The 24,799-nt window shown below is 36.5% G+C and overlaps 3 protein-coding genes across 3 annotated transcripts; all 3 read right to left on the reverse strand.

Moving 5' to 3' along the window:
- Positions 1 to 721: 721 nt before the first annotated feature.
- LOC131016532 (protein SCO1 homolog 1, mitochondrial) lies at positions 722 to 3,198 on the reverse strand. The gene is made up of 6 exons (XM_057945244.1): positions 2,756 to 3,198; positions 2,381 to 2,471; positions 1,534 to 1,746; positions 1,362 to 1,451; positions 1,152 to 1,284; positions 722 to 1,068 (listed from the first exon to the last, which is right to left on the reverse strand). Exons 1-6 carry the CDS (start codon positions 3,092 to 3,094, stop codon positions 951 to 953), a joined length of 984 nt encoding a protein of 327 aa, XP_057801227.1. The 5' UTR covers positions 3,095 to 3,198; the 3' UTR covers positions 722 to 950.
- Positions 3,199 to 5,665: 2,467 nt separating this feature from the next.
- Positions 5,666 to 8,500, reverse strand: LOC131016533 (uncharacterized). Its single transcript, XM_057945245.1, has 5 exons — positions 8,355 to 8,500; positions 8,189 to 8,269; positions 6,168 to 6,229; positions 6,032 to 6,090; positions 5,666 to 5,942 (listed from the first exon to the last, which is right to left on the reverse strand). Exons 2-5 carry the CDS (start codon positions 8,266 to 8,268, stop codon positions 5,928 to 5,930), a joined length of 216 nt encoding a protein of 71 aa, XP_057801228.1. The 5' UTR covers position 8,269; positions 8,355 to 8,500; the 3' UTR covers positions 5,666 to 5,927.
- Positions 8,501 to 13,035: 4,535 nt separating this feature from the next.
- LOC131016534 (protein trichome birefringence-like 3) lies at positions 13,036 to 15,869 on the reverse strand. Its single transcript, XM_057945247.1, has 6 exons — positions 15,279 to 15,869; positions 14,975 to 15,209; positions 14,692 to 14,863; positions 14,407 to 14,606; positions 14,171 to 14,329; positions 13,036 to 13,596 (listed from the first exon to the last, which is right to left on the reverse strand). Exons 1-6 carry the CDS (start codon positions 15,454 to 15,456, stop codon positions 13,254 to 13,256), a joined length of 1,287 nt encoding a protein of 428 aa, XP_057801230.1. The 5' UTR covers positions 15,457 to 15,869; the 3' UTR covers positions 13,036 to 13,253.
- Positions 15,870 to 24,799: the final 8,930 nt, after the last annotated feature.

The raw sequence follows: 24,799 nt of genomic DNA on the forward strand, positions 1-24,799 counted from the left end.
GATTTCTTTCTCAAGCTTAAATTCTTCCTTAGCTAGCTGCGTTTTGGATGAGGAAGAGGAGTCGTCGTTCTCGGATTCGGAGAGGTTGAGGAGCAAATCGGAGGTCTTCGAGGGATTTATCGGCGGAGAAGGGCGGCGCAGCGTGGACTAGAGCATCAGGTTGTCGAAGTTGGGGGTAGCCGTTGCCGTCCATATCTATTGGATTGAAGTTGAAACCTTCAGAGTGGGGTTATGGGAAGGGGATTACCGATTTTAATTTCTTTTTTGTTTTTTATTTTAGTTCAGGGAACTCGGATCAGCAGGTCAGTATCTAGCGTACAACTGGTTGCACCCAAGTTTTTGTTTTCTTCAAACTTTAGTCATTGGGATCCTGAGGAATTTATATTCATCTTAATAATTGGGGCTATGCTCATCTCTATTTTTAAAGTTCAACAATATTATTTTATTAAAGTTTAAAATTAAAAACCATTAGAATATAATAGTAAATTTATTATTATTATTATTATTATTAAAAGGCTATCGTGGGCAAATTAGGGGCTATGTTAAATATACCATTCAAAATATTTTCTTCTTAGAAGTTCCGTCTGTTTTACTTTAGCAATTTTTGATGAAATAAGTTTTTAAGAACGTAGAGTTCCCAACTAAGGATAGTGAAAAGAGATTTTTACATAACAAGGGAAAATCAAATATAGCCATTAGAAGCAGACTTGTTGGAAAATAATTTGAGAACAATGAATGGCTTATTGAAACAAATGATAAATGTATCCTACTGAAGTAACCACTCATTCTGTTAAACACATTCTGCTAGATGTTGCCATCCAGTACAAAATGAAACTATCCAATTTATTCATCAAAATTGTTATACTATCACAGAATTTCTCTAAAAAAATGCAGTCTGATACTCGAGACGTACTAGGTTTCTTTTGTGGTAGAAAGATGAAAGAATGCATCTATGCTTTAACTTTCTTGTGTTGCTTTATCTCCCGAATTACTCCATCGGCAAGTGAAGCGTCGTCTAAGTTCTTCCCAAAGAACTTCACAAATTGCATATCTGGATCCATCAGATACCTGCAACGTAGTATTTTTTTCAAAATTACTTTATTTTTCATCCTAATGGTTTTGGCCTTACTGAAAGGAAGGAGTGTACTTACATGACTATAGAGTGGTCAACTAGGTAGTCTGAACCTTCTTCTTCAGTCTTCATATAGTACACTCGATAAGCACGTGCAGTCTTCTTGACGTCGTCTGGGGAACCGGTGAGGCCAATCAACTTCGGATGGAATTCTGCACGGTGAAATCCAGTTGCAGTTGCAGTTTTCATTCAGGAAGAAACTAAAGTATCAACTCATGTCAAAATTTACCTTTGACATATTCGCGTACTTGTTCGACAGTATCTCTTTCTGGATCAACTGATATGAAGACTGGTACTACTTCTAATCCAGATTTTGCTTCTGCAAATATTTCAAAAAAGTAAACCTAATGCAGCACACTTCTTGCTTTTGGATCCAAACCAGAAAATACTTATTTACTTACTTATTTTATCAATTGCTGAAGCCAACTTTTGTAGCTCATCTGGGCATATATCAGGACAATGAGTGAATCCAAAATAAAACAAGTTCCATTTTCCCAAAAAATCCTTCTCAGAGACTGTTTTCCCATTATGGTCAACGAGGTTAAATGGACCCCCAATAGCTGCTTTCCCTACTGAAGGTCCCTGTTTTACTGCACTTGAAGCCTTATTTAAGCCTGCAAACCATCACATTGATAAACTATATGACTATCTCAAATCAAAAATCACAAATAAGTATAAGAAAACTATATCTCAAATCAAACATCACAAATAGGTAGGCCACAAAAAATTCAGAAAAGAATAAAGTTGAAACAGTAAATGTGATTGTATATAACTAGCAATAGATGATTTGTTTTAGGCCAATATATGTAACTAGCAATAGATCATTGATGTTTGCGGCAAATATCAAATGAATGATCACCCCTAATTTTTGTCCATATCTCAGTACCAGATGGGGCCTAAGTAAGCATAAATATTTTCCAACATCTCAAAGCCTAATTCAGTAGCAAAAACAGTTTTTGCTTGATCACAAGGTAACAAATTCTTTTTCTACTTTTCTTTTTTCTCTTCATTTTGTGCTTCTGATGAAGAAACATGCATTTTGAACTACTTATGAACGGTTATATCAGATTCAAGATGGAAGTCATGGTTATATCAGATTCAAGATCTTGAAAGTCACTTAAAACAATTTCGTTATTCAGACTTAAACTTGAGTTGAAAAAGTAGTAGGAATCAGATCCTTAATATCAAGGATGACAAGGAATCAATAAAGACACATAATCACTCCCTAACTCACCATAGATATCTAACCTTCAATATGTCGCCTCTTTTCCCTGTCGTAGTAGTACACCAATCCCACTCCAGTACAGAAAAGCAAAAAGAAGCTCATCCATGAAACAGGCTGCCCAAAAAAATACATATCCTTTTATCAATACCACTCATACGATTTAATTCTTCCTTTCTCTTTATACTACCTAATGCTACAATCGGATACCAAAAATTGGGAAACAAAATAAGAGCGCCTTTAAAAATTCTACTTCTGATAGTTGGTAGTAACATTTAACAAACTAATAATACATGCACAAATTGCAATTTAGCTCAATTTATTCACAGAATGAAAGAATTGAATCCACGGAGAAAATCATAAGCAAAAGAAATTGAATAAACGGATAAAATGAGATATACCCCTCCTCGGACAGACTTCCCTTGCTGCTGAGTGTTCTCCGATCCACCTGAATTCTGCCCCCCATCATTCCTTTTTTCAGAACCGCTCTGAGCCGACGACACACCAGGCTGCGCCGCCGCATTCACATTCGATTGACTAGCTCCTGGATTGGGCGCGTTCGTGCACAAAAATCGATTGTTCGCCGAAAAAGCACGCAGTAGTTCGTAGTGATTGCTGGCGAGCGGCGAATTCTGCAGCGATTTTTCAGGAAGACTGTGAAATCTGGAGGAGAGAAATCGAGAATTGAAGGAGTAGCAGAATTGACGGAGGGTCGAACTTCGCAGAAATGCTGAAGCCATTGCTAGCTGATATGAGATTGAGGGATAATTTTATTTGCCTCTTTCTAAAAACCCTATCGCCGGGGTTTATGTTGCCAGATTTGTTACACTTACATATGATTATTTATATATGTATAACTCTTAATTATTACTTAATTTTTTTTTTATCGGCTAAAATAATATTAGATGTTAATAATTAGTACCCCAAACACTCCAAGAATTCACCAAGCCCAACTTATCTTTCCAATCGCCAAATTCGCTCTCAAAGGGGATCGAATCCAAGTCTCATCACTTAAGTGAGGACCCGGTGGCCAGGTGAGCTAAGCCCCCGATTTTAATTATTACTTAATTAAATTACACTCTCATTAGAATTTAGAAATATCAGTAACAGATTTATCGTTTTGCACTCGTAAACTATTTGTAACTTGTCGGACAAGAACAAATTTGAGTGTAAATATATCTTCAATAAAATATTTTTTACTAGAAAAGAAATGGAATTTATTTATTTATTTGTCTTTTTTTGTGAAACCTAATGGAATTTAAGAAATTAGATTTAACCCGAAAACAATTTTTGTAAATTAATATCCCAATAAAACATCGAAAGAAGACCCTAAATTGAGCAGCGTCTAGTGTCTACATAAATAAATCGAGCGAAATTGCAAGAAGACCATATTCTTGACTTTAAAATCTGATAAACATAATGCTGAAATAGAAATTTTATTAAAAGGAAAAAAAAAAGACAAGGGACAAAACAAAAGTAGGCATAAACACCTGCGAGAAACCACGGGTAAACGAAAAACAAACAAACCAAACTATGAGAAAATCTGATAAACATACAACAAACTATTGTTTTTTTTTTCTTTTTTTCAATTGTAACATACCATTGATTTTATTTAGTACATTCAAACAATAATGACCTCCGATATCTTATCACATCGGTAGTAGATTACGACAGTGTTTACTTTGGTGAATAAACTTTAATTGATAAAAATAATAAGGCTAATCTTTTGTTTACTTTCATGGATTGTAACTTTGGAATATCTCAAGACCCTTGATTATTTTTATCATCCAAGCTAGTTTTACTTAATTCTTATCCCATCAAAATAATACTTAATCATCCATTTTATCAATCATACAAAACTTAAGCACTTTCCTTATACGATAAAAAAATAAAAAATCCCTATGGAGGGAGTACCATTTTACAAGTCAAAACTCGTAAAACACATCAAAATCGGAATTCAAACATAATAAGCCCACGTTTGGTTGGGTGTTTTTAGATGTTGGAAAGAGAATCAATTAATTGAATTCATTACTCATTATTTGGTTGAGTAAAATTTTGGAATAGCCAAAATGAATCATAAAACACAAATTATGGCCACTCATTGAAAAAACATAAATTTTGGCTTTATAGCTTTGGGACGTTTTTGCCCTTAATTGGGCGGACTGGGTAAGGTCAGGAGCGCGGGTCGCGTGCTGGGTAGGATCAGGCACGTGGGTCGGGTTAGGCACTTATGGCACTATTAGTGCCATAAGTGCCAACGAAAAATTTTTTTACTCCCCCTGCCCTGTCTACCCCCCAGACCCCCGACCCCACCCACCCCCAAGCCAAAAACAAAAAAAAATTTACTCCCCCTAGATAAAAATAAATCAAATTTTACTTTTGTTATTTTATTTTATGGCACTAATAGTGCCATAAGTGCCAACGAAAATCCAAAATAAAATAAAGTAAAATGGTCTTTTTAGCACTTATGGCACTATTAGTGCCATAAGTGCCAAACATGCAGAACAAATATAGAAACAACAACATCATCTAAACCCTAAATGAATAATCTAAACCCTAGGGGAAGTGTTTAAAAAGTTTCTTTTGGCTTGGGGGTGGGTGGGGTCGGGGGTCTGGGGGTAGACATGGCAGGGGGAGTAAAAAAAAAATTCGTTGGCACTTATGGCACTAATAGTGTCATAAGTGCCTAACCCGACCCACGTGCCTGATCCTACCCGGCACGCGACCCGCGCTCCTGACCCTACCCAGTCCGCCCAATTAGGGGTATATTAGGCATATTGCCTAATTAATGGCCATAATTTGTGTTTTTTTAATTAGTGGCCAAATATTGTGTTTGCATGTTCAATGTGGCCATTTGACACCATTGTCCATTACCGTTACTTGAGGATAACCCAATCAACCAATTTGTTACCCCTCTTCAAAAAAAAAAAAAATTGTTACCCCTCAAAATAAAAGAAAAACAAAAGAAAGAGAATCCCTTACTAATGATTTATTTCCATTGTTAAACCAAACACTCAATAAAAATAATGATTATTATTACCATTCTACTCCTCTACTTGATTACATTTCCTTTCCATTCATCTACTTGAACCAGACGAGCATTAAATCACCAAAAAAAGGTTACCATTGTCACTAGAAATCAAAAAAAGAATTACAAATGATACAAGATATGAATTTTGGCCCAAATAATTTACCCACCCTTTGATCCATTAAACGGTCATCCACAAGTTTTCATGTACAAATCGAAATCACATAATCCTCTCTGATTCGCATATATAAACAATCACCAAATAATGATAAATCAACAGCAATTGTGAGGGTAACCGATATACCAATAAGACCCATATAGGGGAAGGTAAACGTTACACACTCATCGCCAAACAAATAGGCTACACCATCACAAGTGCCAAATACATTATTATCTACTACAAATAAACCTTCAAGGCCATGTTTCATAATCAACCTTCATCTTGTTTAGACGAAGAACAATTATCACCTACATTTTCCTCACCAGGATCTAATGCCACTATACAACAACTCCCATACCGTTTCGGCAGCAGCAACCATCGACCACTACTGGTTCTTGGACTGCAAGCAAGTAAAGTTTGATGTTTAGACAAATCATATTAGAACATAAAGTGTTGCAAGATTCGACATCAACAATTTTAAGGACCCACCCCAAAGTTCTTCGATGCATCCTTCACTTGCTCGGCCAACTCTTTCTTCTTCTGAGCAGCTGCATCAAGCAAATACAGTTTAGTATGGAGCAACTATGATGACCAAATCAACACAAATATAAAACAAAAAAGATACCAATCTCAGATAATTCATCCATCTTCCTTGATGTCCTCACTGCAAATCTCTGGAATCTTGGGCTGGGTCAAAATGATGTACTATGTTAGAAAACAATTCACTGATGATACTTAATCTTCTTCAACAATATGTACATCACAACTCCAATTTAGAGAACAATGCACTATAAAAGTGGCCAAATATATGCACATAGACTAATAGAAGCCCCTCAAACAGGAAACAACAAATTGCCATTCCAATTCAAATATTTCTCAAAAACAGAGCTAGCTAGCCTCAGATGATCCTCTTGTTATAGAAACTACTACAGTTGTTAAAACCAACAGAAGTCATAAGGAGCTCTTATTATCATCTTTTTGAAAAATATAACATAGGCACATTGCTTCTAGACATGTGCCCAAATATTTGACAAACATATAGTCCTCAAACTGGAAACAGCAAAATTGCCCTTTTGGTTCATAGATATTTTATCAAAGAAAAAAAAAAAAAAAGCAAGCCAGCCCAAGACAAACATGTTGTTGCAGTAACTACTGCTATCATCTCCGCAATCATTACAAGCCTACGAAAGTCATCATAGGCAGAGCCAACCCTTCTATGTAGCAAGTGGGGCAAAGGCCTAGGGAACCCAAAGTTGAGGGACCCCAAATTTTACAAATTAATTCACTAGTTATAACCTATTTCAGTATTTTGTATTAATGATATAAAAAAAAATTTATCTATTAATCTTGAATCGATCATTTAAAAAAAATCTAACTATATTGTGCTCGCCTCTTATGTTTTGCTCTCTCATCTCACACTTCACTCTCGTTCTCTCTCATTATGCTCTCTCACTCTTTGTTTGAGTTCTCGATTTTGTTAAAATTCCATATTGCTTTCTAGATGTTTTTATTGCATATAGAATATTGTTGACTATACCAATTATTGTAACTTCCACAAAAGTAAGTTTTTCAAAACTACAATTGATAAAATCATATTTTGCGTCCTAATACGTCTTAAGAAAGGTTGAATAAGCTAGATATTTTATGCATAGAAAATAAGGTATTAGAGAAACTTAATCGTATTTTTCAAGTTTCATTTCTTATGGGGCCCTTTTTTCGATTCACTTAGGGCACTCGAAATGTCAGGACCAGCCCTAATCATAGGCTTCTATTTTAATCTTAGTAAAAAAAATTATACAAGTACACTACAACCAGACCAACAAGAATCATGATACTTATGTTCCAAAGTCTAATATTGCTTCACAATCAGCAAAATGAAAACACCAATAGATGTGCAATGGCTCACACAATTGACAAAATGGCGGAATGAAGGAAAAACCTACGCAAAATCAATTGTTACTATTCACAAATCACAAAAAGGCAGGTTGCCACCCAGAACTATTTACAGCTCAAATGCTGAATAGTACCAAATTCACAGACTGCAACAAATTTTCTCCCAGAACTTTAAATCATTGATATAAGCCTCAGACATATCAAATTTGATACAAATATAATGATCATCTCCGAAAACCATTACAAGCCTACGGAAGTCATCAGAGGTTCCTATTTTCAATTTTTTTAAAAACAAACAATCAAACTGCAAAGCAAACCATCAAGAATCAAGGATCATTACACCCCTCTTCGAGAGTATCTTTTTAACCAGCAGTAAAAATGAAAGAACACCAATAAATATACAATAGCTCAAGGAATTGACCAAAAATAACCTAAACAAATATTGATCAACAACGAAGCATGATAAGAAAAGTTTTAGTTAAACCAGAAACAAGATTATAACATGTCAATTACAGAACCTAACAAAAGAATCCAACAATTTTCAATCGACACAATTAGCCTCAGACCGATAAAATTTGATATAAAGATCGATCATCTCCTCAATCATTACAAGCCTACGGAAGTCATCATCGGCAAACACTCTCGAAAACGAAAATTCATTACCCTAATTCGGAATCAGCAAGAAATTCATCATCATTCGACGAAAAATCTAATATCTACAATCTAACGCAGAGACAAACAAAATCAAATTACCTGTTGGCAAGTCCATTTACGATGAGCTCGTTAGCGACATAAGAAAGCACCCTGTGAATGAAATTTCCGCCCCCGGCCATTCTTCAAATCACAAAAAAAGTCAAATCAATTGTAAAGAAAAATGTATGGTAAAATTGATTTTTTGTTCGAACCAGATTTCAACTACCTGAAAAGCGATCACTAATAGAAACCCTAATTATAGATCAACAAGAATGTTTCGTGTCCACACCTAAGTTAACCTTCATATTTAAAGCGAATACTATGGGCCGGGCTTCTCTCCAGATGATCAATTGGGCCCACTTTTTTCTTTTTCCAATTTTGTTGGGTGATAAATTGGAATTATAAAGTTGCATTTTCTTTTTCTAAAGTAATACTTAACGGAACCGATCACATATCCACCGTGGGCAAGCATAGTTCAAAGTTTAAACAATATAAAATCAGTATATAATTTTTTATTTGATAAAATCAGTATAATTATTTATTAATGGAGACTTGGATCTATTTCCTCCTGTGCTCAAACCAGAATTTTCCTAATATAAATTATACTTATGAATTAATAAAATTAGTACATTCTTTCGTGCGATGCACAAACCACAATATATTTATTTATTTTTAAAATTTTCAAATATATAAAATTATCAAAATATTGTTATTTATGAGTTAGATTAATTGGTAACAAAAAAATATGTTAATTTAAATATTAGTATTTGATTTAAAATAGTGTAGAATAACAATATTATCAACTTAATGAATATAATATTAAATTTATGAGTATTATATAATAATAATAATAATAATAATAATAATAATAATAATAATAATAATAATAATAATAATAATAATAATTAAATTTATAGATTGTAAAGAAAATAATTTAAATCAAACTTATTTTGAGCAAATAACACTATATCATCAATATAACAAAATTAATAGCCATTATATAATAATTTTGGGCTCTTAAAATTTCAAACTATATTATTATTAAAAGTTCATAATTATTATTTCAAAAAAATCATATTTAAATAGAAAAAAACTAATTAAAAATTAGTAAAAATATGAATAATTTAAAAATAAAAACATAACAATAAATATGTTTATTTAAATAAAAATAATCCGTACACATAATTAAATAAATCTATATAATATTTAAAATTATAATTTTAATATATATAACTTTTTTTTTTACAAATTCATATTAAAATGAAAACAAATTTATTACTCCTTAACTGCATTAAAAACTATTACTCCCTCCGTCCACAATTTAAAGCCCCACTTTGGTGTGGGCACGGAGACTAAGAAAGCTGAAAAAGGTGATGTGGATGAAAGAAAATGATAGTGGTTAAAGGATTAGATTACTTTTACTAATTTGTGATTAGGAGATTGCTTTTAATTTTTAGATTTATTTTTATATGCATTTGTAATTTATTTTACTTATTTTTTCTTTTATAGTTTTCTGTTTTTTTTTTATTCTTCCTTATTTCTCATTTATTTTAACTTTGAATTCCTTACTTGTACAAACTGGACTTCGATTTTTTTGTTTTTTTTAATCTGCTTTTTTTTCTTTTACAAACAGGCAGAAATTATCAAATTTTAAATAGCTGAAAAACCGAATGGAATGAAATCAACAAATTAAAAGCTGTAGTAAAAAAAGGAGGGAATAGAATATTTCATTGAAGAAACCAAGAAACAAGTACAGAGAGAGGGAGGCGCGCCGCTTCGGTTTCCGGCAGCAACCACGGCGCCGCTTCGATTTCCGGCTGCATCGCCTCCGATCCAGAGAGAGGGAGCAACCACGGCACTTCTGAGCGATCGAAAACCGCCGCTTCGCATTCCGGCGGCAACGGCTCCGACACACATAGATCGAAGGCGGTGAAGTCCGTTTCAGACACAACCGACACCGATTCACAGAGATCGAAGGCCGACATGTGGGTTTCCGGCACAATTGACTCTATTTTTGGTGGAGAACAAAACCAAGTGACATAGTGTAGCACAATACCCTCCATTGAAGATGAAGGGCAATTAGTCTCTGAGAGATTCATTGAGTAACAGAGAGAGGAACACGAGACAAAGGAAGATGGAGAGAGGCAGAAGAAGAGAGAGAGAGACTATAGATCTAGGGTTTCTTCCAAAGACAGGAAGACAAAGAGAGAGCCGATACAGATCTAGGGTTTTTTCCAGAGAGACGAAGACAAAGAGAGAATGGCTGGTAGATCTGGGGTTAATTCAAGAGAGAGAAAGATGAAGAGATCGGATGGAATTCCCTAGAATGGCATAAATGAAGTGCCCGATTTTTAACTTATTTAATTAGTTAGTGTTAGTGAATTAATTAAGAAAATAATTAAGTGGGTTAAAAAATGAGGAGGAATAATTAATGGCAAAGGGTAGTAATTTTAAAAAGCAAGGGAGGGTAAAATGGTATAAAAAGCAAAATGGGGTTTTAAATTGTGGACAAATTTTTAAGGGCAAGTAGGGCTTTAAATTGTGGACAGATGGAGTATAATTTAAAGGGTTAATTGTCTGTAAATCCATAACGTATACGCGGAATTGGTTTTTGCACCTAATTTAAAAAATTCGCTTTTAAATACATAACCTTTCATTTTTGTCTCGTTTTTGTCCGGTGACCAGTTTTCTCTTACCTCGGCGCCGAAAATGACACTGTGGCAGTTGGAATTGACACCGTGGCAGTCGAAAATTGACACCTAAGCATACAATGACATGTAGCATAAAATAAAAGAAAAAAAAATCCCCCCATCGTCTTCTTCCCCATTCCCCCACCCCAAACCCTAATTCCCCCTTCCCCAATCCGACGCCACCCCCTGCCACCTCCGGACACCGGTGCCCGCCGCCGTCCGTCCCCCTCTCCCCTTCCCCCACCTCGGTGTCGCTGCTGCCTCGATGGAATTCGAGAATTCAAGGGGGAAGATCTGAGAAATTAAGAGAGAGGGAGAGGCCGACTCTCGTCCCTCCGCTGCCGCCACCCTCTGCTACCACCTCAGGAACGCCGCCGCCCCCTATTTGCGACTTTGATTCATACTAGCAGCAGCTCGATTTCTCACACACCGGCGCCACACACACACATGACCAAACACACCACACGCCAACGACGCCCCCCGCCCTCCACAATTCCCCCGTCGGCCTTCCTCTATCCCCTCCCACAAACAATTCCAATGACGAATACATAAAACTCAATCTCAGCAAAATCAACAGACATTTCCAAACACCACAAATTCAACAAAAATGCAACATAAAAATTCAATATTTATCCCTTCAAAGCTTCGGAGAGGGGTCGGCGGAGATGGGCCTCTCGATTTGGAGAGGGGCCAGGGAGAGACACCAGCAGAGGAAGACAGGAGAGGGGCCTCTCTCTCGATTTGGTCAGGTAGCGGTGGCGAAGGGTAGGGAAAGGGGAGGCGGCGGCGGTAGTGGCGTGGCCGGTTTGCAGAGATCGGTGGCCGGTGGCAGATGGTGGGGGAAGGAGAGGAGGGAGGGCGGCGGGTGGGGGAACGGGGGGAGGGGAAAGAAGACGGGGAGGGGGGGGGGGGTTATTTCACATGTGGATTTTTTTTTTTTAAATTATTTTTTTCCATGTGTCAATAATATGCTTATGTGTCAATTTCCGGCAGCCACCACATCAATTCCGGCTGCCACCGTGTCATTTCCGGCGCCGGGGTAAGAGAAAACTGGTCATCGAACAAAAACGAAACAAAATGAAAGGTTATGTATTTAAAAGCGGATTTTTTAAATTGTGCAAAAACCAATTCCGTGTATACGTTATGGATTTACAGGCAATTAACCCTAATTTAAAAATAGTTAAATTTAAAATAATTATAATTAAAAAATCATGTAAACCTTTTTGAAATGAAAAAAATGCATCTACTTATTTTTTCACCAACAAACAAAAATAAAATGAAAAAAAGAGTTCAACATTATAGATAAATGAGAGAGAACAAAAATTAATTTTGACACTTTAAACAATCATAACTTATTCATTTCAAATTTATTTTTTTTTATAATTTTTACATCGAAATAAAGATCTTCTCATAATACTTAATTTAACATCCATATCAGTATTCTTTTCATTGAACGAAATTAACGATTTTCTCAAAATAATTAAAATAGATAAAAGAAAAAAACAAATGAGAAATTTTGGTGGAAAAGATTGAGAGGAGAAAATTTTTGGAGATAATATATGAAATTAGTCATTTTCATATAATAAATTTAAAAATTAACCTATCAAATAAAATTTTTAAAACTTAGTCCCTCACAACATCATCTACTTTATTATCTCCCTCTCAAACTTGTCCCCCACTTTGATCATTGATATACTTGTCTACTTCTGTCATGTTTTAGCTGGAACTTCTCGGAATCCACCTTATCATGGTTCGGGCGATTATTGTTAAATTTACTTTAATTTTCTTGTTTTTCACCTATTGCCTTAATGTCATACCAAAGTCACTCGATGGATTTGTTAGATGGCTTTGTGATGATTGTGAAGCTGAGGAGCAAAACCAATTGCCTCTCCTAAAAAATGATGCCATTCGCCACAATATATGGCCGTCTCTGAGGGTGGGCTAACATGGGCGACCGCTCAGGGCCTATTATTTTCGGGGGTCTAAAATATTTTATATCCTCTTATATACTATTAAAAACGATCACCTACCCACTGTGACAAGCATAACGTGCCCGCCACTGATGTGATAATTTTAATTAGAAAAGAAAATAAACAAATCTTACTTCAATTAAAATTATTTTACTATAATTACTATTGTTTTGCATAGTTATTCACTATTGTTTTTTAGGTAACATCATAGTTTATTCTAAATTACATAATACTTATGAGTTTTGCATAAACCAATAACACAATGCATTGCATTTTGCCATTACATTTTGAGAAGTGAATCAATAATCAGAAACGCAATTATTACACCATCTATGTAACTATACATTTAAAAAAAAAATCAAACAAACTTACATTATAAATTTACGTCACATCTAAGAAGAATGACACACTCAGGAAATTTTACAGATTGTGTTCCATTTTGAAACAGAGGAATCTTGTCTGTCTCTACACGTAGAGCAAATGTGCGTAGAGAATCCGATTCCAAGTGTCGGGCACTCCCGGTATACACCAATGTATGCAATCTGCATGACGCAATGGATCCTTCTTCTCTTCATCCGTCAACAATCTTCCCCCCGATTCTGTGTAGATTGAAGAGTGAGCGTCGATTCTGTACTCTGACAGCTGAGTGATGTTCAACATCGTCACCGGAGTCTTCATCTTTCCGACGACGTCGACGACGGCGCTCATGACCCGCCGGTCGGAACCGGTTCCCCAATGCCATTTGTTTCTGACCGGCTTCGTCTCGTTGAAGCATTTGATGCCTTTCTCGTTGCCCCAGTCTGCACTCCTGTTGTTCGATGAAATGCGCAACAGAGGCAATGAATGTCGTTTTTCATAGCCTTTCATATAGTACTAAAATTGGGTCACTATATACAAACTTTTTAGGTCTCTGGGCTTTTTGATTATTCGAGCTTTGATTTTGATAGTGTGGAAAAATTGGACCTTTTTGCTTCACTAAAAGAAAACACCAAATTTTGACGTGAATGGATTGATCATAAAACTGGGTGATTTTTGGTCAAAAAAAGGTTTGGAGACTAACCTAATATGCTTCATGCCATTAAAAGAAAAAAGAAAAGAAGAAATCGAGGTTTTCTATATTTTAAGGTTCAAGTCTCCCGTTAGGTGTTAACATTCATCTGTTTGCACATATTTTTTTTTCATACTTGTTATCAAATATTTTCTTTATAAGGTAATAAAGAAAATAAGCAATCTAAATAAGCATAATAATCCATTTCAATAGAATTGGTTTTAAGTTGGTATCTTCTACAGTATTTGTTTTTGTTTTTGTTTTTTTCCCAATAGAGTTTGTGACTGAAATATCATATTTTCGATTTGTGATTTTGATAAATGGAAAGACTGACCTCTGATGAGTAGGAGACATTGTGGTGAAAAACACCTTTGTTTTATTGGGATTTATATTTGAATCCACCCAATTTGCCCATGTTTTGAGTCCTATTGTGTAGGAAACAGAGGCATCCAGTTCTTGAAATCCTTGGTCACCATTTGCAAATGAACCCCACCTGCATTAAGCTGCAGATGTAAGAATCCCAACTGTTTCAATGCACATAAACTTAATAATAAAGTAAGAGATTTTTACAGTGACTTAATCTTCAGACCACTCATCCACCAAACATATGTGTTGAATACGAGGATATCTACATTTGTCCAGTGTTTGGCATGCTTTGCTACTGAATCAACTTTCAGAATCCTCTCCTTTGGGTCTGCTACAATGTGAAGATCTGAGTTTGATTCGACTAGAAATGGAGCCCAGTAGAACTCAATTGTTGTGTTGTATTGCTATACAATCAAGAAAAAAGAAACTGTGAATTCTTGATAGCCAATACACTCTCAATTTGTGACTCAGTTTGTTGTTTATATGCACCTTGGCTTCGAACACACTATGCATACGCCCTCTTTTCATTGATTTCTCCCCTTGTGGTATCACAGATTCGACAAGGCAGACGAGGGACTGCCACTGCCCTCTCTGCAGTGAATCCCCAACGAACATGATCCTCTTCCCTTGCAGCTTGCGCAGCGCGGTTTCTGGATCAAACCTGCACGAGCAAACCACGAGGTTGGTCAAGAAACACAAACACAACCCTGTTCGTTTGAAGCTTTTTGAGGTCAGTAAGTAAACAGAACAAAGCTCAGTTTCATTTCCTAACCTAGGCAATATGCAGTCATCAGGCTCCCATTCCCATTTCTGGTAGTCAAGATCGCGCTTCCCATTCTTGACGCACGAAACCTGCCTATCCAGATAAGGGCATGACGTGTCCGTATACAAAGGCTTATTCGTACGGTTGAACACCCATTTTCCTTGATTGAGAGAGCACTCTTTCGGATCAAACTCAAACCGGTCATCTGTTACACGTCTCAATGCTGCATCAACTTTTCTTTTCTCTATCATATACGAGAAAAAGGTTAAGATCATCGTAAATTCCATGACTAATCACGTGTACAAAACTATACCTGTGGCAGCTTCCTTGGCAGCATGCTTTCTGGCGCAGGGCTTTAATCTAAAAATGGAGGTGGATGAGAAGAAACTGATGCTCTCAGTGTACAGCAGCGCGAGGAAGGCCAACGCGCAGAATACGATGGCGATAATCGAGAGAGGCAGCTTTCCTCTTGGGGGCTTTGGCATCCCCATTGGAGGAAAGCCAGATAAGGGAAGGTGGAGGTTGATGGAATGAATGAAGAATTATTATTACAAACTTAAGCAAAAACCAAGTGTGGTGGAGTTTATATGATGGGAGTTTGAGTAGGAGTGAAGCCAAAGTAATGTATGATTTAGCCATGCTTTCTCTTCTTTATTGCAACTTAATAGGCATAATGGGCTCTCCTCATCTTCCCTTTTCACATATAAAATGGGTGGTGTGGTGTGGTGGTCTGGAGAGACGCTTCCCTCATCCTCATGTCGAGATAATCGTATGATATTAACTACTTCGAGTTTAAGTCGTGATTCGTGTATATTTAAGACAAAAAACTTGTACGTGCTCTCCCTCGCTCGTTGTCTCAGAAAAAAGTGATCATTTTTATAAATAAAAGTGACATTGTTCTCAAATAAAATTAACCATTATGAATAAAGCTGACAGTTGTATGAATAAAAAATATTTGTTATGATATGAGCGTACACGATGAAGAAGATTTTATAGCATGACTTGGATGGTCCTATTTGTTGAACTTGATGCACATCTCACATTTTATAATTTTACTCCATTCGTTCAAAGAAAAATTGTTACGATTTCTTTTTTAGATCGTCCAATTTTTTTTGCCAATTTTCATTTATCTATACTAATAGAAAAATAGCCTAAGGCATTCTAAAGCACAACTTATGGATTGCCTATTTTACCCCTATTACATAGTTATTTTAAGGTTATTTTTTATATTATATATTTATAAGAGAATATATTAATTCATTAGATATTACACTAGATCTATGTGATATATATCTATAGCTATTGATAAGGCTTATAGATAAATATATCCATTCAACAAATTATCTAATAAAAGTAATGAATTAATAGATTATCAAATAAAATAATATTAATTACACGTACACCGTTCGTTCTTTCGGCTAGTAATAATAAAGTCAACACAACTTTGCCATATGTATTGAACTGCTAATAGAACGGTGCATTGCTGGGTTCAAGCTGCTAGGCATTTAACCGATACCATTTGGTGGGTGGATGATTTTTCTAGTTGGCTTAGGGATATTGTAAAGGAAGATATTGATGAATAAGATTTTTCGTCTTCCGTCTCAAAAAAAAAAAAAAAAGAGTCAACACAACTTTGTCATTGATGTGAACCTTACTCCACTTTATAATCACTCAATTTATTATCACTTAATTCAAAATTACATTTTTGGTGAGACTTTTATTCAGCTACAACTATTTTAATATTTTATTAAAATTCATGTCGTTTGCAATGTGACAATTTGTGTGTGGAATGAGTATAAATTATTTCTCTGAACTTAAATAGTTATAATTTCATGTAATTTATGTCATAATTATATATATTGCGGGTGGGGGGGGGGGGGAGTTGGGTCATAGTAAAAACATCATTTAATCTAAAAGATTTCGAAATTTTCTTTTAACCTATAAAATAATATACTTAATGTCTAAGAAGTTATGAATTTTGCATTTAACCTATAAAATAATTATACTTAGGGGCGTTTACTTTGAATAATTAACTTTGATAGATAAAAATAGTAAGGCTAATTTCTTATTTACTTTGATTGATTGAAACTTTGATATATCTCAAGACCTTGATTATTTCTATCTTTCAAGCTAATTTTACTTGATTCTTATCTCAATGATGAGATTAGAGAAATCCTACTATTGAGGATAACAATATTCAATTATGCATCTTATCAATCATGCAAAGTAAACGCCCTCTTAACGTATATATAGCTAATATACTTTCGGTGGCATATAAATGCATTGTAGTTGCGCCTCACATGAGATCCAAATTCAAAACCATGAAAGTGCATAACCATAAAATAACTGCACATGTGGCTTGTAATTACCCTATAATTGCACTTTTGTATTATTTGGATCAATGATCACAAAAGTGTAAATATTTTGTAAGTCAAGTTCAATTATTTTATAAATTCAGTGCAAACTTGTGATACCCGGGAACGAAATGCGGAGTGATCGCCGGTGCAAAGAGGCACGGACAAGGAGCGGTTTTGATTAAGACTTCTAAGTAAATGGGCGAAGGGATGAATCAGAACACACCCGAACGAGAGGGATTCCGAGAATATATTGGAATGAAACGACATATTCAAGGAGAGCTTAAAGGATTTGGTTGGGCTACGTACTCATACCAACAAGATGCATCTTCATTTCTAGTGTCCACGTGAACTTGGAGCAATTTTAGAATGGGTGACCCCCTTGGAAGTTTCTTGGAGAGCGTGCGAGTGAGGACAAAACACGCTAGAAAAGACTTGTGTTGGTCTGTGGGGATAGCCGTCAAGTTTGGAGCGGGGCTGTGACAAGTGGTATCAGAGCCGAACCTCTCCCAGTACGGTGTGGTCCGGGGACAAACCAAGCGGAAGCTAGTGGGCCTGTGACGCCCGGGGACGAAGTGCGGAGTGATCACCAGTGCAAAGAGGCACGAACAAGAAGCGTGCAAATGAGGATAAAATACGCTTGAAAAGACTCGTATTGGTCTGTGGGAACAACCGTCAAGTCTGGAGCCGAGATGTGATAAAATAGTGTTAAAGAAATAGATTTTTATTTGATACTATAAATTTTTGTATGTATATATGTGTATGTGCGCGCGTGTATGGTTATGCAATACAAATTTTGTACATAGGTGGCCCATCAGGCATCCAATGAATCACTATAAATATTATAAAGTGTCACTCCATTTTTGATGAGAGAAATCATTAGGCGGGAAAGCTTGATTTATTAAAATAAAGTCAATGTTGCTCTTTTTTCCTCTTACATTCTTTAATTCTATATGACTTGAACTTACAGTTATTACTCGAAATAGTTTGATCCTGCTTTCAACCTAGTTAAATCAAACAGCCCCAAAATTAACAAACTAATATTTGCTTTATTTAGTTGTAGCCAACATATTAGTTTACCTATAGTATTTAACAAGACTTGTAAATTATAGTATGGATTTGTACATACTACTAGGTAAATTGTATGTGTACACCTAAAGTTATGCATTAAAATTATATACATGTATATATCAAAAACAGGTAATTTTTATCATAATTCGGAAGAATTTCATCAACAAAGTGATTCATTTCTTATATCAAAATAAATAAAATTTAATTATTAATTGAATTAATAAGCTATTCTTATAAATTAAAGTAAGCAAGGGCAATATAGGTATGTCAAAATTTGTAGGAATAGACACTTGATCGTTAGTAATAGAAAAGGATTAGACCATATTATTGTGGTCTTATATACTTTAAAATTTTACTTTTGAAATTTACATATCTATAAAGTTCACTATAGTTATGACGTTGGGTTTTTTAAAATAAAGCGCTTATGAAATAGCCATTTTAAAGAAGGAAATATAATATTTGGCCATCAATTGAAAAAACATAAAATCTGACAATTTATTACATGTTAAGATTGTTTTGCCCTTAATTAAGGCGGACCGGATTCGGGTCGGATTCGGGTTTGCGCGCGGGTTAGGCACATATGACACTATTAATTAGTGTCATATGTGCCAACCCAAAAAAAAATCTAAGTATATGACACTAATGACACTAATATGGCAATAAATATCATTCATGCAACACTATACAAGAGAGTATATGACACTAATGACTCTAATATGGCCATAAGTATCATTCTTGCAACACACTAAATGGAGAATCTAAATCCTAAATGGATAATCTAAACCAAAATGAGGAATCTAAACCCTAAATGATAATCTAAATCCTACGAGGAAGTGTTCAAAATGGTCATATAACTGTACCTATCTAAATAATATCAGCACAAAGGTATATGACATCAATGACACTAATATGACTATAAGTAGCATTCATATGACACTAATATGGCCATAAGTATCATTCGTGCAACACTGAATATATGGCACTAATGGTAGTAATAGTGTCATGTGTGACTAATTCACGCGCAAACCTGAGTCCGACCCGAATCTGGTCCTTAATTAAGGGCAAAATAGTCCTAAAATGTAAAAAAATGACCAGATTTTGTGTTTTTTCAATTAATGGTCAAATATTGTATTTCCTTTCTTCAAATTGGTCATGCGAATACACTGTTTCTTTTTAAAAACCGTCTTAGAATAATCTACTTTCAGATATAATATCTACTTATAAATCTAACTGTATGTCATCTTAATATTTTTAAATTTATCGTACCTAAATATTTAACTGGATGTCATCTTAATATTTTAAATTCATCGTACCTAAATATTTAACTATTTAGTACCCTAGGAATGATTTAGTTGGCAATAATCTATGATGTAATGATGTTGCTAATCATGAAAGGACACCCCAGCTTCTACAGTGATTTTTTGCTGTTGGATTTGATTAGTGGAAATGAGCTGAAAAGCACTTGTCATTTGGACTATGACTGCAGTGTGTTTGAAGCTTAAATTATGCATTATGAAGCACAAGTTTGTTGCCAAAATTATTAATAATATAATATTGTTGGTAAACGAAATTAAATTTCCTGTAACAGAAGCAACATCGAAAATGGCCTATATTTAGGACAATAACCTCGTTGGGGAATTTGAAAGCTTCTCATACATCTTTAATGTTGGTCCCATTGCCACGTCAAACAATTCCTAATTGAATTTTAGAAATTAGAGCTATGTATTTTTGTATGTTACGATTTGTAAATCTAGTTCGTTGAAATGATCTAATTGATGGGATGACGATGTCGTGACAAAAAAAAAAAAAAACTCATGAATATGTCCGTACTTCTTGTGTTGGTATACTTTGATTATGTCATTCCATGAAAGCGACTTCTTTTAAATTAATTAATTATCTATATTCACATTCAGTGCTACTATGAAAATACTTTTTAAAATAAAAATAAAAATATTTTTCAATGTACGAATTTTATATAGAACATGTAAGAATTAATGCAACAGGATTACGAATTGTGAAAAATAAATTTTTGCTACCTTTGTGATTCGAACTCAGGACCACGAATTCATCCAACATGGTTATGAATCAACCGTAGATCTTGATGATCTAAGGGCTAAAAATTATTTATATTTTATATTTTAAGAAGCATTTTTATTTTAGCCCTCCCCCACATTACAGATTGAACATATTTTTTTTTTTGATAAAACAGACTGAACATATTACTTCACTGTTAGATTGGATATTAAGTAAATTTATTGCCTGGGCCTTTTATATAAGATTTTCGAAGTCCATCGACAAAGTTCATTAACATATTGGCCCATTATATGATCTCCGCATAAACAATCTTATTAAACTGCGATTTATTAAAAAGAAGAAAAAACATAAAAAAAAAACCCTTGAAAGCACAAGAAAAGCAGACTAAGGGCCGAGCCTCATTAAAACCCTTTTTTACGGAAAACCCAAAGGGAAAAACCGTTAAAAGGAAAAAGAGTACTCGTCTTTACTCGTCTAAAAGACGAAAAGCAAGAGGGAAAGAGCGGAAGAGAGAGTTTTCAGAACTCCGGCCTAACCATCGTCCCCAAACAATCTCGGCTCTAACCCAACGAAGAACAAAACCCAAAAAATACGGAAGGCAGAAGGCCGGTGAGACGCCGTCGCCTAACTGCCAACCTCAAACGAGCCCAGAACCGAAAAAGAAACGCTCCACGGCCGGTTATACGCCGTCGCTGTAAGCATCCCACAACCAACAACCCAAAAGTCCCCAAGAAGAAAGCATAAACGGTAACTACCCGGCCGGTAATACGCCGTCGTCGAAAGCACCGTATTGCCGAGACTACCCCGAAGGGAAAAACAAGAGGCAAAGTTTCGGTCGGAGAGACGTCGTCGCCAGAAACTAACTAACCTCAAAAACTCACACTGAAGAAATAAAAGCCAAAGGAAGAAGCAAGGGTATTTAACGGCCGGTATTACGCCGTCGCCGCAAACACCTCACCATCCTCGCCGTGGCGAAAAGAAGCCTGCTCTGAGACTTGGAAACAACTCTGCTCTGGTCACTAGAGCTCACTCCTGCTCTGCACTGGCAAACTCTCAGCTCTGGATCCAGGTCAGCTCTGGTAACGGTGACCTGCTTTGAAGCCCTGAAATCAAGTCAGCTCTGAGGACAATACTACTCTGGACCCAGCTCTGCTCTGGTCTTTGCTCTGGTCGCCGCATGAAGATAGCTCTGCTCTGGTATCTGTTTGTAGACAGCTCTGCTCTGGCCAACAGAGCACGAACCCACTCTGCTCTGCAAACCACTCTGCTTTGGAACCAGCTCTGCTCTGGTCGCCGCATGAAGACTGCTCTGCTCTGGTCTCTGCTTGTGGATAGCTCTGCTCTGGCCTCCAGAACACGAACCCGCTCTGCTCTGCCAACCACTCTGCTCAGGAACCAGCTCTGCTATGTTCGCCGCATGAAGACTGCTCTGCTCTGGCTCTGCTTATGGATAGCTCTGCTCTGGCCTCCAGAACACGAATCCGCTCTGCTCTGCAAACCTCTCTGCTCAGGAACCAGCTCTGCTCTGGTCGCCGCATGAAGACTGCTCTGCTTTGGCTCTGCTTGTGAACCGCTCTGCTCTGGCCTCCAGAGCACGAACCCGCTATGCTCTGCAAACCACTCTGCTCTTGGAACCAGCTCTGCTCTGATCACCGCATGAACACTGCTCTGCTCTGGTCTCCAGCCCAAGAACCCGTGCAGCTCTGGGAACTTCGCGACTAACTCCGCCCAGACCAAGCTCAGTTCAGGTCTCATAACTTAATACGAACGGAGCTATGCATTGCCATATCAAGGGACACCGCAAGTTTAATCTCATCCAGAGTGTAAGGCCACCAACCTTCGTTACGCTCCAAGTTGGCCATCAAATCCGCCGGCTTATTTCCTTCCCGATAAATATGAGAGACTTGAAAACGGAAGTCATCAAAAAGCCTTAAAGAATTTTTTCAAGCCGCCAGAAAGCGCCAAGGCACATCCACCGACCGAGTCTGAAGAAGACGAACAACATAAGTCGAGTCAGCTTCAAGCCAAAGCTGCCGCCAGCCACGAAGATGCGCTATGTCAATAGCATGAATAACAGCAAGGAGTTCAGCTTCAAAAGCAAATCCTTTGCCCCCTTCAAAGTGGAAACAACCTCTCACCCAATCCCAATTATCTCTAAACACCCCGCCCGCAGCGATAATGCCTGGGGCACCCGTCGCCGAGCCATCCGTGTTAACTTTAATCCAGCTGCTCACCGGTGGCCACCAATGAACTTCAATCATCGTCGGAGGAGTCCGAGCCCGAGTCGCCACACCAATGCGATGAAGAATAATGTAGTCATTCCAAGAGTTATTGGAATGACCAAGTTTAGTGAACTGAGTATCCATTTCTTTGAAGGCAACTTTAAGGAAACTCAAAATCATCTTCAGATGAAACTCTTTCTCATCAAAGGTGGCTTGATTGCGGCAGTCCCAAATTTTTCAAACCATGTTAATAACTGCCGCTTTCCAGAAAGCCGACACCAAGGGACTACACTCCACATTCCACGAGGAAACTAAGAAAGAACGGATGTCTGAACTTCTCTCCAGGTCTTGTTTATCAAACCAAGTCAAAATTTCCATCCAAGAGAGACGGATAGCAGAACAATCCCAAAAAAGGTGCGTCAAATTCTCCTCAACTTTACCGCAAAGAATTCAACGATTAGGACCTTGAATCCCCTTCTGCCAAGACTATCCAACGTTGGCATTTTGGAGTGGATTATTCTCCAACATATCAAAGATCTGCGATCCGGAATGAATCGCTCCCATAGCCACGACCCCCAATTGACTTTGGGAAAAGATGGACTGATCTCCGCATAAGCTAAAGCCGAAGTGACTTTACCGAAGCAGAAGGCTTCCAATAGCGCGCGTCTTCCTCCTAACCAATCGGGAGGAGAAGCATATCCACCACCACATCCGGAAACCGAATCACAAAGTCTTCCGTGAAATGCCAAATACCATCATAGTAGTAATCATCAACCGCCTGGTTCAAGTACATGTGCATGTAATCAGGAATACCAAGTTTATCCACCAACTTATATCCCAACCAATTGATTTATGCTTAATTGTTCTAATTTTAGGGGTTTGCATGTGCATATTTTAAATTAAATCTTGTGGAAATTGGTGCGTTTTATGGTTTGTTTGATGCTTTGCAGGAGATTTAGGTTTATAGATGGAAGAATGCAATTTTGGAGATTTTTGGGTTAAAAATGGTGTTTTTAGCGGACATCGACATAGCAGAGCTAAGTGCCAGAGTCAACTGCCAGCGCTGACCATTTTAAGCTCAGCTCATAACTGCCAGCGCTGACCATTTTCAACTCATCTCATAACTGCCAGCGCTGACCATTTTCAACTCAACTCATAACTGCCAGCGCTGACCATTTTCAGCTCCACCCATTCTTGCCAGCGCTGGCCATTTTCAATTCAGCTCATAACTGCCAGCGCTGACCATTTTCAGCTCCGCCCATAAATGCCAGCGCTGACCATTTCCAACTCCACCTATTTCGCCAACGCTGACTACCTTTCCCAAGCATAATCATCAGAGTTCACTTTCCAGAGCTATGTTTATTCTTTCCAGCTTCGCATATTCTTGCCAGCACCATTACTTTCCAACTATGTTTATTCTTGCCAGCACCGATTACTTTCTAGCTATGCTTATTCTCACCAGAGCTAGGTCTATAAATAGGGTTTCATTTCTATTGTAAAATCATCTATCTTTTGCTATAGTTGTAGACTCCATCCTTGAGATCTCTTGGCATCCGAAATTTAGAATTTATTGCTTTCATAAGTTCTTTTTCATAGTATTGAAAATTCATTGTTTTTAGTTAGTTTTCGATTTAGTTAAGTTTTTAGTTATTTATTGGATTGTGATTGCGTGACACAATTACACGTTCAAGACATTTACGGTATTTCGTATTTCAATTCAATTTATTTTCGTTTAATCATGTTTATGTTTTTAGTTCATGTTTATGCTTTCTTTTTAATTATGCAATTTAAATTATGCACTTTAGTTTCATGCCTAGATTAGTTTTATTTTTAATTTACAAGTACTTAATTTCTTAAGTTAGATTTTATTTAAGTTGTTTTAATTCTGCCTAGGGTTAATAATTTAATTCGCCTAGTAATTTTACAATTTGGTTTTAATTCAGTTTTAAGTTTCAGTTCTAGATTAATAATCAAACTCTTTACTGCTTTCTTTTATTACTTTTTCCCACGATACTACTAGAAGCCCTTTAAGACTTTCCTTGAGAGATGACACTGGGTCAACTTACCATCACTAGAATGTCCTTGTTCTATTGCAAGTCAAACTAGAGGTGTTCTAGGTTGAGTCAAATTTTGGCGCCGTTGCCGGGGACAGT

This window comes from Salvia miltiorrhiza, chromosome 3, assembly GCF_028751815.1.
Source record: "Salvia miltiorrhiza cultivar Shanhuang (shh) chromosome 3, IMPLAD_Smil_shh, whole genome shotgun sequence".
Taxonomy (NCBI): Eukaryota; Viridiplantae; Streptophyta; class Magnoliopsida; order Lamiales; family Lamiaceae; genus Salvia; species Salvia miltiorrhiza.

Coding starts and splice junctions, on each gene's coding strand:
- LOC131016532 (XM_057945244.1), bottom strand. CDS start 3,094: ATGGCTTCAGCATTTCTGCGAAGTTCGACCCTCCGTCAATTCTGCTAC. Junction 1,747..2,380: donor AAAGAGGCGACATATTGAAG/GTTAGATATCTA, acceptor GATGGTTTGCAG/GCTTAAATAAGGCTTCAAGT. Junction 1,069..1,151: donor GTTGACCACTCTATAGTCAT/GTAAGTACACTC, acceptor ACTACGTTGCAG/GTATCTGATGGATCCAGATA.
- LOC131016533 (XM_057945245.1), bottom strand. CDS start 8,268: ATGGCCGGGGGCGGAAATTTCATTCACAGGGTGCTTTCTTATGTCGCT. Junction 6,230..8,188: donor GTAAATGGACTTGCCAACAG/GTAATTTGATTT, acceptor ATTTTGACCCAG/CCCAAGATTCCAGAGATTTG. Junction 6,091..6,167: donor GGATGAATTATCTGAGATTG/GTATCTTTTTTG, acceptor TGCTTGATGCAG/CTGCTCAGAAGAAGAAAGAG.
- LOC131016534 (XM_057945247.1), bottom strand. CDS start 15,456: ATGGGGATGCCAAAGCCCCCAAGAGGAAAGCTGCCTCTCTCGATTATC. Junction 14,864..14,974: donor GATGACTGCATATTGCCTAG/GTTAGGAAATGA, acceptor TTGCTCGTGCAG/GTTTGATCCAGAAACCGCGC. Junction 14,607..14,691: donor ATAGTGTGTTCGAAGCCAAG/GTGCATATAAAC, acceptor TTGATTGTATAG/CAATACAACACAACAATTGA.